Source organism: Narcine bancroftii, chromosome 6 (assembly GCF_036971445.1).
Source record: "Narcine bancroftii isolate sNarBan1 chromosome 6, sNarBan1.hap1, whole genome shotgun sequence".
Classification (NCBI taxonomy): Eukaryota; Metazoa; Chordata; class Chondrichthyes; order Torpediniformes; family Narcinidae; genus Narcine; species Narcine bancroftii.
This window is the reverse complement of record NC_091474.1, coordinates 63,899,173-63,913,406: the sequence shown is the minus strand read 5'-3', so window position 1 is coordinate 63,913,406 and position 14,234 is coordinate 63,899,173. Positions and strand designations below refer to the sequence as shown.

General features: G+C 40.2%; 1 protein-coding gene across 9 annotated transcripts in view; it reads left to right on the top strand.

Moving 5' to 3' along the window:
* The window catches only part of arid4b (AT-rich interaction domain 4B), a 239,110-nt gene extending 226,049 nt beyond the window's left edge, over window positions 1-13,061 (top strand). For 7 of the 9 annotated variants that reach the window (XM_069885133.1, XM_069885132.1, XM_069885134.1 and 4 more), the window contains 3 exons: window positions 5,582-5,809; window positions 9,296-9,442; window positions 11,048-13,060. In XM_069885133.1, the coding sequence (XP_069741234.1) occupies window positions 5,582-5,809; window positions 9,296-9,442; window positions 11,048-11,184 (512 nt within the window). In that variant the 3' untranslated portion in view covers window positions 11,185-13,060. Of the gene's footprint in view, window positions 1-5,581; window positions 5,810-9,295; window positions 9,443-11,047 lie in introns of all 9 variants that reach the window. The other 2 variants (XM_069885135.1, XM_069885139.1) reach the window with 1 other exon arrangement.
* Window positions 13,062-14,234: the final 1,173 nt, after the last annotated feature.

The following is a 14,234-nucleotide window of genomic DNA, read 5'->3' as shown; positions in this document are numbered from 1 at the left end:
ACAGGGCAAGACATCTATGCTCTGTACTCAAATCCTCTTGTTATAAGGGGTAACGTAACCACTTGCTGCTTTAACTCTTTGCTGCAACCTGTATGTTTGATTTCAGTAACTGGTGTGCAAGAACTTCCAAGTTTTTGTGTATCAACCCTTTCCAATCAATGTAATACAATTTAAAGAATATACTGCCTTGCTCTATCTCTATTTATTTATTTTTCTGTCTATTTATTATTTGCTTATCAGTCCATTTATGTATCTGCCTATTTATTTATATATCTTCTGTCTTTTTTATCTATTTATGTATTTATTTACATATCTGTTTATTAGTTTATTTTTGGAGATACAGCACAGTAACAGGCCCTTCCAGCCCACACTGCTCATGTGCCCAATTAAACGACTAGCCCCGTGCATCTTTGGAATATCCTTACAGCCCTTGTGTCCACACCGTTGATGTGCCTAATTAAACAACTAGCCCCGTGCATCTTTGGAATATGGGAGGAAACCAGAGCACCTGGACAAAACCCCCACTGACATGGGGTGAACGTGTGGCAGAACCAGATTTGAAACTGGGTCGTTGGTGCTATAATAGTGTTGTGCTAATCTCTACACTAACCCATACTCCCCTGACTCTATTGAAGTAGATAATTTCACATTTATCCACATTACACTGCATTTGACAAACTTTTGCCCACTCGCTCAATCTGTCTAAATAGCCTTAATGCCTCTTGGTCTTTTCCTTGCAGCTACTAAGCCCACCCAGTTTTACATTCTGTTCCCTCACCCCAATGGTTGATGTAGTGCATGTAGCTGAGACCCAAGCACAGATCCCTGCAGCAACCCCACAAGTTGCTGCCCGTCCCTCGAAGAAAAAAAACTTGGCTATTCCTTCTCTGCTTCCTGTCTGTCAACCACATTTCAATCCATGCCAATGCCACACACCAACACAATCTTTTTAAATTTTACACTGTAATTTATTTTATTTGGGACTTAATCAGATTTATGAATATCCACTGTTTTTCTTTTCTTGTCTATTCCCCAGTTACATCCTCAAACTCCTTTAGATTTGTCAATCATGATTCCCTTTCAGAATGTAATAAACAGTAGCCTTACATAAATTTGCATATTTTGTGAATAGATCATAAAAATAATTTCTTTAGCTTTCTGCCAGATTTTGTTTCTGTGAAGAGCCTTAATTTATTTATTTATCTGTCTATTCTTAATTTGAATATATTGCATAAACTGTGCATCTGTTGTTTGTCTTCACTATTTATGGTGTCGGCTGGACATTCTTAAGTAAGAAGACCCACTGGAAACAAATATTCTTATCTTTTCTTTCAGTAAATATGCTTTCTGCTATTTGTATTTTTTTTTAACCTGACAGAAGGAGATTTTGACCAGATTCATTTAATCTTTTTCTAAATCTTAGAAGTGTTTTATAAGTCCATACATGAAGGTCATTTTCCCCACCGCTGGTTCTTTGAAAAATCTGATCAATTGATGCCAGTCCCTTGCCTGTTCCACATGAGGTTCCTGCATTCTCTTTCATTCTTTCCATCTCTTTAATTGTGCCACAGGATTGCTAGGGAAGACCAAGTTAATTCGGCTAACCTCTAATCATAGAATTGCACAGAAGGAAGCCATTTGGTACATCGAGTCTGTGCCAGCAACTCAATCAGCTCTATGTCCTTTGTTTTCTGTGGTCCTTCACATTACTTTTCCTCAAATGGCCATCCACTTTTCTATTGAAAGTCTCATTTGACCCATGTAGGCAGCAAGATCCAAAATCATAACCACTCTCTGCATTTAAAACTTTTCTCCTCATATTTTCAAGAGTGTGAATATTCAAAAAGCATGTGGCCTACATGGTGTACCTGGCTGTGACTTTAGAACCTGGGCTAGTCTACAGACTGGAGGTTTTGCAGATATCAACCTCTCACTACAATGTTCAGAGGTCCCCACCTGAAACAGAAGGACATCCATTATTCTAGTGTCCAAGAAGAGCACATGTACCTTCCTTAATGACTGTCGATTGAGTAGAATTTACATTCACTATGATGAAGTGCTTTGATAGGTTGATTATGCAGCACGTCAATTTCTGTCTCAGGAAGGACTTGGACTCACTTCAGCTCCCCTATTGTGACAACACCAGATGCCACCTCACTGGCCCTCCACTCTGCGTTAGACCACCTGGACCACAAGAAGATCCAGCTCAGCCAGAACCAGTAAAACTTGTGACCAAACTGAAGGATCTGAGACTTCTATGATGTTGGCTGCCTTCTTGAGTCAGTCCCTCTGCAACTGGATCCCTACTTTCTCATTGGCAGACCCCTATCAATGTGGATTGGCCACATAACTTCCTCCTCACTGACAATCAGCATAAGGACACCCCAAGGCTGTGTGCTTAGTCCCCTGCTCTATTCCCTCAAAACTTGTGACTCCAATGCAATCTATAAATTCCTTGGCGACACTACTGCGGTTGGCTGAGTAACTGGAAATGATGAGTCAGATATAGGATGGAGATTGAGAACCTAGTAGGGTGGTGCCATAGCCACAATCTTGCTCTCAACATCACCAAAAGCAATAAGATTATTGTTAATTTTAGGAAAGGGTGTGCCCAAAGAATCACATATCTCTTTGCATTGATGGGATGGAGGTGGAGGGCATTGGTTGCTTCAAGTTCCTGGGAGTCCATTTTTCAGAAGACATCTCCTGGAGCCAGCACATGAAAGCAACCATGAAAAATGACACACCAGCGTTCTCAGAAAAATAGAGGGTAATGAACTGTGACAGAAGGAATGTTTAGGTTAATCATGGAGTATGTTTATATGGCTGCCGCAAAAGAACAAATTTCATGACGTATGTTCATGATAATAAACCTGATTTTGAGAATGATCATGGAGTAGAAAGTGTACAGGAGGGAGATAGATCAGCTTATTGAATGGTGTAACAACCTTGCGCTCAATGTCAGCAAAACCAAGGAGACGATTGTGGACTTCAGGAGGGAGTCAGGGGGACATGATCCAGTCCTCATCGAGGGCTTAATAATGGAGAGGGTCAAGAACTTCAAACTTCTCGGTGTTAACATCTCCAATGATCTGTCCTGGAGCCTCCACGTTGATGCAATCTCATAGAAGGCTCACCAGTGCTATACTTCATGCGGTGTCTGAGGAGGTTCAGTATGTCGCCAAAGACTCTCGTAAACCACTACAGGTGAACTATGGAGAGCATTCTGGCTGGTTGCCTCACTGCCTGGTATGGAGGTGCCAACTCTCAGGACAAGAATAAACTTTAGGGGGTTGTTAACTCGGACTGCGACATCACAGGCCCCAGACTTCATTCCATTGAGGACACCTACATTGAGACGGTGTATTAAAAAAAGCAGCCTCTATCCTCAAAGACCACTCACCACCCAGGCCATGCCCTCTGCACTCTGCTACCATCAGGGAAAAGGTCCAGAAACCTAAAGACAAGCACTCAGCAGCACAAGGACAGCTTCTTCCCCGCTGCCCTCAGATTCCTGAATGATCAATGAACCAAAGACACGACCTCACTTTTCGTGTATTATTATTATTGTTGTTTTATTTTTTTATAGTAATACAGATGGTTATGTTTCCACTAAAATGCTGCCGCAAAACTCCAAATTTCATGACTTGTTCATGACAGTAAATCCTGATTCTGTTTCTGATTTATACAACATAACATGGACTAAAGTGCCTGCAATGTGCTTTACTCTTCTCTATTCTACAAGTCCAAGGAAATTTGACATCATGTTGAACTCTCTATCAACTTCTGTTGGGGCACTGTGAAAAATATACTGATTAACTGCATCACAGGTTGTTGAAACAGTGAATTGTTGCCAACATAAAAGTCCCCCATCACCTTGGCCACAACCTTCTCCCTGCTACCTTTGGACAGAAGGTACAGAAGCCTGAATCTCAGCACCTCTGGATTCGAGAACAGTTTCCTTCCAACAGTTGTTGAACTTCCCCTTGTTACACTAATCATAAACAAGGATTGCAGGCACTATTATAATGTCAATTTTTATTATCTACATATTTATTGCATTTGTTACTTATTTTTAATTTAATGTATACCATTGGAGTTGTATTTCTTTTTCTTGTGAATACATGTAGAACTGCAGCAATTAAGCATTGCAGTAGCAACGTATGTGGAACCATGTGTATAACAATAAACTGATAACCATTATCACACCCTTCCAGGTTACTGTCACTTTAAATCTGTAACTTCTTCAATAGGAGCATATTTTTCTATTATTTATTCTAAACTCCTCATTATGCACACTTCTATTGAACCTCAAGCCTTCTTTACTCCAAGCATAACCTTGTCTTCTCCAATTTAACAATGTGGCTGAAATTTCTTATTCCTGAAACCAATCTAGCAAATCTCAGTTGCATTCTTTTTGAGTACATGTACATTTTTTCTGTAATGTCCAGAATTGGCAAGAATACATTTGTGGATCAATGTGTGTCTTGTTGCAGGTTCAACATAACATCTGGATTAATCAATTTTTTAAACTGCACATGCTGGATATCTGAAATAAAATCAAAACACTGGAAATACTGAGCAGGACAGGCTGCATCCATGAAGAGAAATAGAGCTAATGTTTCAATTAAAAGGTCCTTTGTCAGAACTGGGAAGGAGGCAATAGAAGCTGCAGGGTGGTTAGAGAGGGAGGATATCCCTGATGGGTAAAACTGAAGTGAAATTTAAGCTAAGGAAAGAGATGAGGCTCAGAATGTCTCCTCATTCAATGACATTTTCCCCATAATAGAAGTTTCAAAAAGAAGACGGCGTGGGCTTAAGGTGAGAGGAATCAGTTTAAAGGGAACCTAAAGGACATTTTTTTTTAAAACAAGTGAAATTTTTGAAACTCTGGATATGAGGCAGGTACACAGACACTTGGAAGAGGCAAAGATTAGAACAATACAGTCCTAATGTAGGGAGATACAATTAGTTTAGATGGAAAGAAGATTAGTGGGAATGCGATGGGCTGAAAGGCCTGTGTTTGTGCTGTATTGTTCTGACTGTGACCAGCGGTGGACTTCCCTTGTCACTGCTAACCCAATCTAGATAGGTTTGATTCTGAAACATTCTGAACTGTGAACTGCAGATGTCACTAGGAGAACATGGATGGTGCTGTATGCCTTCTTGATCCTGCACCCTGATTGTGTATTTCTAATATCTGTACCTTTGTCTTAGTAACATGCAGGTTACAAGTTTATAATCCAGCCTAATATTCCCAGAGGAAGCCTTTCACTTGAGGAAGAATTATCTTAACATTCAGACCCTTGGTACCCTCTCAGGTTTTTGCAAAGAATCCAAAGGCACTATTTCAAGGAATTGCAAGTTGCAAATGTTTATTGGTCTGTCAGCATCTATTTAGAAAAACATCATCTGATGCTTTTTCTGGTCACTTTATAGTAATTTACTGTGTCCAGATTACCTGCTACATTTCCTGTAATACAGGATTCATTATGCTTCAAAAATTATATTTCTTTGGCTGTTTGAGAATTTCTGAGGCCACAAACAGCAGTGTATGAATGCATTTGTTTTCCATTTGCAGCAAACAGTAGCGATAGCGAAGAGATGTCTGCGGGTGAAAACACTACAAAACCTGTACAAGTGAAGAAGAGCTCCTCTGTAGTACCACCAGGAATCAATTCTCTGCCTGGAAGCACGTCTGGCACCAAAGTACTGACCCCAGGAAAATCTCCTTTGAATGGGGAGAAGGACACCACACAGGAACAGAGTGGCAGGACCTCCAGAACCTACAAATGGAGTATTCAAATGGGTGAGTTTGGTTATTTGGCACTAAAGTAACCTGACCAAATTTTTCTTGCATTGAGAAATTGGAAGGCTTGGTCTGATGGGGGTGTTGGGAGGGGGCTTGCATTGAGATAAATAGAGCTTTTAACTCTTCCTTCCTTCTGAGAATAGCAAGTCCTAGCACGATGGGCTGTTCCACTACAGTGGCATGCCCAAATAATTCCCCTGTATTTTGAATAGACTACACATCAGCTGCAATAAGGTAGTAGAATGTAAATCTATAGACAACTGTCTCCTCCTTGTGGCATTAATTTGTACAACTTTTTAATTGTGTCTCTTCAAATCTGTAATGCTCAGGGTGAAATTTCCTTGTATTTCTCATGGAAGTATGTTCCAGTTTGATCTTTCTCTGCACTTTTCCTGTGCTTATCTCGTACACAGTTGTTTTTAGAGTTAATCGTTAGTTCTATAAAATTCATACTTTCAACTTGGTTTTAAAATTTGAATTTGTTTCCTTCCTTGTTAACTCCCTATTTCCTCATACATCATGAAGTAATCACTGTTTTCGAGATCTAAGCTGATACCCTCTGTAATGTACTCTGCATATCATTCTTATACCCATGCCACGCTCACTAGACAGTGTGTTACTGATTTCTGCATCTAAGCTTGCTTGGGTATTGATGTGTCATCACGAGCAGCATGTACACTATCCATCTCCTGAGCCATCCACTGAAAAGCCTTTGGTTGGTAACTTTCCTTCCTTACAAAACTTTGAATAAAACTTATTTTCATCTTCTTTTAAAATTCCTCCCAAGCCTCATCCCTCCATATCTCAAGAATTTCCTTCAACCCTCTGCATTCTCTTCAGTCCTTCTGTACCCCTCTGATTCCAACCCACCATTGTTTACTCCAGCTTCAAGCTTTGGAATTCTATCCTTAACTTCTTTACTTCACCTTTCCTTCTACCTCTTCAAAAAAGCATTTGGTAGTGTTACGAGCCCAAAGGACCCCAAAACCCAGCAGCAATATATATTCACCATGACAAATGGTTACTTAAACAAAAGATGTTTTTAATTATCTTTAAACATGAAAACAGAATCAAATTTTAATTTATCACTATTAACTTAACTACCCAACTTAACCCCTTTCTAATACTAAGCGCAAGTTCTTTGATTCATAGTTCATTCTCACTTCTCATTCTTCCAAGTTTTCTGGTTGCAGGCAATTCTTATACTGTGCACAGAATTTAACATGTATAAAGTTCACCAGGGTTTAGTGGTCAAAAGGTAAATGTTTACAGCTCAGGAAGGTTCTTGTAGGTTTGCAGAGAGAGATGTATTGTTCCAGGATTTCCACAACAGAGGTACCACCATTAGCCACCTCAATGTCTTGCTGATGAAACTTGCCCCATCAGGGTTCTCCAGATGATAACCTTTTTCTTTCAGGCTAGCACAGAGTTCCTTTCTGTTTCGCTTATTCCAAGAGAAACATCAGACAGATCGCACTTCCAGCCATCCACCACTCTCGAGCTTCTGTTTCAGTTCCAACAAGCTTCTCCTGGCTTGTTAAAACTTTTCTGTTTCTCTCTCCCTCTGAGATTCATACTGCCAGCCACATGTCCTTCTCTCTCTCACTTGCAAAACCCCCTCCTTCTCCAGCAAACAATACGATTCAGTCTTTTAGTTCATCTGTTGTTTTAGGGAAACAAGAACCCAGGAGTGACTTTTCTGTGCTCTCTGTCAAAACCCTTGCAAAGAGCTATCAATAGACATTGTATCTCCTGGTTGTTGCTTTAAAGACAACACTCCATTCATTCATTATGCCATTTCAATTATCACCTATTTGTGAAATGTGCATACCATTCTCCATAGTTTCTGTAAAGTCACTGAATATGAATTCTTCAGTATTTTAAATAAGATCTGTTTTAAAGTTTGTGTATGTATGTAACCTACTCTAATTTTACCAATTTATCTCCCAAAAACATCTCCAAATATTCCATCACAGTAGTCTGTTCAGATATCTGATGTGGCTCAGCTAAGTTTTGTTGGATAACGATCCTCTAACATTTATTACGTTAAATCTGCCGATGACAGGCTGAAGTATGCTAATATTTCAAACAGATGATTACTGCACACAGATGAAATGTGAATCAGTTCCATGGACTGTAGAAAATTGCAGGACAGAAGGAGGTTATTCAGCCCATCATGCTCATCGGCCAACAAGAGCTCTCCAACTTAGTTACACTTTTTATATCTTGGCCTGAAACCTTCTAGGTATGGAAAAACAGTCAAAAATCCCAGTGACTGAAAGAAAAAGTTCCAGTCTTCCACTCCAATACTTCTGCCTATGATTTTAAGTCTACCCTTGGTTACTGACACAAACTGTGAAATTGAGATTCTACTTATTCACTCCAACTTGGACCCTTTATCATTTTAAATATTTCAATGAAATCAATCTCAGCCTCCTTTTATTCCAAAGAAAGTAAATATGGTTTTAATTAGTCTTTCAGCTAAAAATCTACATTTCTGCAACATCCTCTTCCCACCAGATCTACATACTAGTAGCTTTCTCACAACTCTAACAGGACTTTGCTGCCTTGAATGTTTCAGGCTGAAAAGCAAATCATCCTTTAAACCTTCTGGCTCTGCCCAACCTGCAGGTTACTTTGGTGCATGGACAATGATGGGGGGGGGGGGGGGAAATGGTCTCAGAATTTCTGATTTTGTGTAACTATAATGAACAGATTTGCTCTGTTTCTTTTTCCTGGTTCACACCTCATCGTTTATTCTCTAGCCTTGGCTGCCTTCCTCCAATACATTATTGTCTACTCCCACATTACAGCATTTTGGGTAAAGGAAATTTGCTATTATGGAATTCACAAATATTAAAACCATTTGATACAAGGAATAAAAATTGGCTCTTACAGAATTTATATGAATAAATAAATACAAAACATATACAGAGAATTGAACTGGTCTTCCAAGGACAATGATCACAAATTGCTGGTTCGCAGCTGGAGGTCACAAGAGATTGGCTTTGGAAATTGATACAGCCATCTCTTCTAATGATGCTTGTACAGTGATACTTCATCAAACTAATTTTTTTAAATATCCAATTTAAAATTTAAAATCACATAATATATTGATACAAACATAACGTGATTAGTTGTTTATAAATCATCCACTAAAATTGAAAGAACAGCCACTTCTTGCAAAAATAGAATCAGAATTCCTTTGCCCTTGGACCATGCATCCACAGAGACATTACTACTCAGAGATAACTTCCTGAGGAGTGCTAGCTTCAAGTTAAAGATGCGATTCAAAGTGGAGGGGGGGGGGAGTTTGTGTTATGGAAAAGCACAGCTGGGTCATTTTTCTTGGAATGTAACTCCTCCGTAGAGAGGTGGGCGGGGGGGGGGGGGCACTGTACTTCCCAGTCTGAATGTTATTTGCCACTTTTCCCTTAGTATACTAATGCATGTTATTTATTGTTTTAACACCACTGCCTTCAGCTGATGTTGAGAACATGAATGGTGTGGAGCGCATTGCATTTCTTCAAGAGAAGCTGCAGGAGATCAGACGACATTACCTCTCCCTAAAATCAGAGGTAGCCTCCATTGACAGGAGAAGAAAGCGGATGAAAAAGAAGGACCGCGATAGTAAGTCCAATTGTACCCAACATGTTTTTGGAGAGAATTTATCTGGTCCTGCAAAACATATTGGGACATTCCCTGTCTTTCCATAAAATAAACCCCTTTTACGAAGCCTCTGGAAGGCGCAAGCCTTTATTGTACCATGGCATTCTGTGTAAAAGTTATGAACATGGAATGGGGGGTGGTCATTGTAGTCCTGCCTTTATGTCGATAGCGGAGGTAGTCACAGCGCCGAATTGACATCAGTATAAAAGGACAAGCCGTCGGACTAGACGCCGACGCTGTTGTGTTACACCTCTATTGCTTCTGGAATGCCAGCGTGCTGTGTAAAATGACACACTGGAGCAGCATTATTGCTGGCATTGTTTGGTTCAGAGTAAGGAAGCAAAGCTGGCTTGATGATGGGTCTTCTTTATGGCAGTATTGCAGGATCTCTGTGTGAAAATGGCTAATGTTTTGTGTGGTCAGCCCTTCCTGAGTGAGCAGATGGTTCCAAGGAAATGGGGCACCTTAATGGTGAAACTAGCAGGGTCTCTGCCTCGCGGTGCCAGAGACAGGGGTTTCAATCCCACCCTCCGGTGCGGTCAATGCAGAAAGACGGGCTCATTTTCGCTGACTGCAAACCCCCCCCCACCCCCCACCAACCCCGTGCTCCAATTCCCTCCCACATCCCAACATAGGTTAATTGGCCAATCTAAACTGTTTCTTTTTTTGAGGAGGTGAGTGGTGGCATCTGGGGTTGGGGGATTGATGGGAATCTGGGGAGACTAACTGAAAATGGGATTAATGGGGAATAGTGTAAATGAGTGATCGATAATGTGAACTGGGTGGGTAAGGGGCCTGTTTGTGTGCTGTATCTCTAGATACTAAATTCCACTACCATTTGATAATAAGCCATGAAGTTTGATCCAGTGTCCTCCAAACAACATTGTGAAAACATGCACAATTATTACTGCAGTATTGACAGGTTGACCAAGGAAGGGTTAAACAGGACAGAACTGGCATTGACTTTGGTATGGAATTCAGTCACAGCAAAGGCATTGCCAGTACAGTGAACCACACAAAGTCTTCCCATTAATCTGGGGTCTCGTTTCTAAGTGGTGGGGGGGGGGGGGTGGTGCTGTCCTACAGACAACTCAAGCAACAACCTGCAGAGCCACCCATAAGTAAACCTTGCAGTCAGGTTCCCAGATATGCCCTCAACATTTCCCAAAACATTAGGTCTTATCTGCAGGACAGGCCCGCCAGAAATGGCAGACAGGCAGGAGGGTGTAGCCCTGGGAATCCTCAACTTGAACTCCAGACCCCACAGGATCTCATGGCTTCAGAGCAAACATGGCTAATATTTATTTCTCAATTACCATCAAACCAGTGACCTGGCTTACCACATTGGTGTTTATGCAATAAATCTGGCCCTCAATTTTGCTGCCTTACAACACTAGTGTCTTAAAAATACATCTTTGGCTACAAGTCCCTTGGGGCATTGAGTTTTAAAAAAATTTTTATGTACTTTTGTGTATTGCACATGTATAAATGCAGCAAGTTTGTTCCAGGTTAATGTTTAATTTAGCTCAGCAAAATATTGAAGATTTTGTTCTGCCTAACCTGCAGCAAATGCAACTGTAACGACGGCGTCCTCCTCTTCCTCGCCGTCATCCAGCTCTCTCACGGCAGCTGTCATGTTAACACTGGCCGACCCTTCCGTGTCCAACTCGTCGCAGAATGGGCTCTCAGTGGAATGTAGGTGATGAAAGGACCTCCCGACGCACAGTGCACTTAAATGGCTCCCGGGGCTACTTTTATTTTTTTCTTATTAATTTTTTTTTAAAAAGAGACGCTGGATAGAGGCACAAAGAAAAAATTACAAACCAGAAAAACAATTCAACTAGCACTGTAGCCACAAGGAAAAACTGCTTTTCTCAACAAAACTAACAGCACTTAAGTGCACTTTCATGAAGATGGAGAAGTACAATGAAGTGTTCTGTCGGAGCAATAACCATTTGCAGTCTGCCTGGGAATCTTGTTACTGTTAACGGACAGGCCTGACCATTATCTTTTTTGTGGGTGGGAGTGGGGTTGCAAGAAGGACTTTTGCCTCTAAATGTTCCTTGTTTGAAGACTCTGCGCGGCACAGCATTTTGCAGGGCCGACTTTAACCAGTTATGGCAGTATTAGTGTGATCAGACTCTGCTCCAACCCCCTCCCCCCATACCAAACCCTCCACTCCCGTTGAAGCCGGGCCATGCGACTATCTCTGGTATTAATTTGATTCACTTCTACTGCACAAGCTTGCTGTTTCTTAAATGAATTTTACTGTAAAGGTTTTTAAAACAACAAAAATAGAAAATTGCTTGCATTATTTTGTGTAAGACAAGCACAGGTAATTCAAAGATTACAGTGGGCAGACAGTGGTGGAACATAGTGCTTTTGGCATCAGCCTTCAACGTGTAACCAAAATGCATACGAGATTCCTTCCTGATTACTGCCTTGTGTTTACAGGTTTGGATTTAGGGGAAAGGTTACTGTGAGTTTTCCCTGACCTGTTCAGTTGGAGAGGAAACCTATTTTGTCATTTTTATATAAAGTCATTGATATTTTTTCTTTAATTTTGATACAGAACATTTCGTCAAAAAATGAAAGAAAATAGCTAACAAAAACTGTAAAAAAAAATCTTTAAAAGAACTGTGTATAATGAACATTGTACTTGCCAGCCTAAAAGATATATTTATTCTAGGGAAATGATGACAAGTTATATTTTTGTGTTTTTTTTTTCCTTGTAAATGAAAAGGGGATTTTTTTTCCTGAAGACATGAAATACTTGGTTTCTAATGTTTATGTTATCGTTATCATTTGCGAAGCAGACCAAAACCTGTCTTCGTACGTGTCTAGGCTGTGTCACAGCTGCCTATTTGGTCTCTTTGGGATCTGCTGTGATTATTAAGGTGGCGTCAAAGGATTTGAAATCAAGATACACAGCCATGCCCTGGAATAAACAAAAAATACCCTCTGCCTGGATTTTGTTGTATGTAACAATAAGTCTTGTCTTTGTCCAACACATGTACTTAACAGTGATTCTTTACTTTTTATAATGCCTTTTGTATATTTAAAACACCCCTTCCCCACCATCACTCTGGCCCCACCCTTGGAATTGTAGTTAAAAAGCAGTGTTGTTAATACACTGCACGTCTCTGTACAGACTGTTCACTGTTTTTATGATAACTTTGGTGTATCTTGATTCAAAGTTAGCATGTTGCTTTTTATCTTTTTTTTAAAGGTATCAAAAAAGTGTGGGGGGCGGGGGGTGGTGTGTCTTTTGGCAAGACCTGCAAGATGGTTTTACGTTTGTAGCTGTTGGATTTTTTTTGCCTCTGAATTAACACGATCTTTGTAGGAAAAGCCTATTTGTTTGGTCTGTGTAGCTTGTGCTCTTTAAAAGAATTTTTTGACAATGGTTTCAGAATATTTTGACCTTGTACATGACTGTAGAACCTTTGTTTGACAGCTCAATGTACTTTAAAAAGAACTTATTAAAAGTTATATAATATTTATTAGATTCCAAAAGATTGGAAATTATGTAATTTATTGTAAAAAATGTAAGCAGATTTAAAGGCTTCCATTTGAAATAAAATGCCATAGTTTGTGGAAGTTTTCTTTCTAGCACACCAAATTTGAGTTTTTAGCTGAATGTTTAACTACCGTTTTCAGTTACAGTTTAACCTGCGCACGTCTGTCTGACAATGAGCCCAGATGGAGATTCTGAAAAGAGCGCTATACCTCACCTCCCAAGTCAGAGGGTTCTCAACTACATTTGAACATACTCCTGGAAGTTTCACCTGTTTTCTCACTTCTAACAATTCCGCTTTTTAAAAAAGATTAATTTGAAAAATGAAACGGGTGTTCAAAGAATATGGGGGGAAAAATGAAAATATAATTTTCCTTCTGAATTATCGATCACTTCTGGAGCATCATCAATTCCCCACTCACAACTCGTTCTCTTCCCATAAATAACCATTCATTCCTTGCAAACCTTTTCGGTTCCACTTCAACCTTTTTTTTCTGCTCACCTCTCATATTTTCCGCGTGTACAGCTCTCATATTTCCTTATAAATAAGTCATTCAGCCCATTAAGTCCATGCCTCTCATTTGCATCAGTCCTATTTATTTCCTTCCAACCCATTCTCTATCGCATGACCATTAACTACCAACCCCCATCTGATGTTCCTCTCACTAACTGGAGTAGATGCATTTCACAGTAGCCAAATAACCTACAAGTTCATCCATGGGATGTGGAAGGAAACAGGAACACCTGGGGGACCCCCTGCATGGTTACATGGATAATATGCAGATTTCACATGGATAGCTCTGGAGGTCATGATCCTAGTTGGATCACTGGAGCTGCGCTGAGACCGGGTTTCCATTATTCCTACTGTATTCAAACTGCGAGGGTGAGGGAAGAAGGAGATCAACAAAAAATTCCATGAGTAAAAATGTTTAATATCAGGTTTTTATTTGATGTTGGTTGAGAAGCACAATGATGAACCATGGTCAGGAGATGAGGATCTTGCTCCTCTCCCTGTGAGAGAGCTCCAAGAGAAGTGAGGGGATGCTGATCCATTATCCAGGACTCTTCATTTTGCACTTGCCTGTCAAATTGTAAATAAACTGCTGCCCTTGTACATTGATTCATCATATAATCCTGTTGTCTCTCATGTTGCAGTTTACCTAGCGTGATGTTTGATGACGACTCATTATTCTACCTTAACATTGGGAAGTCGGAGGCCATTGCCTCTCGTTCTCA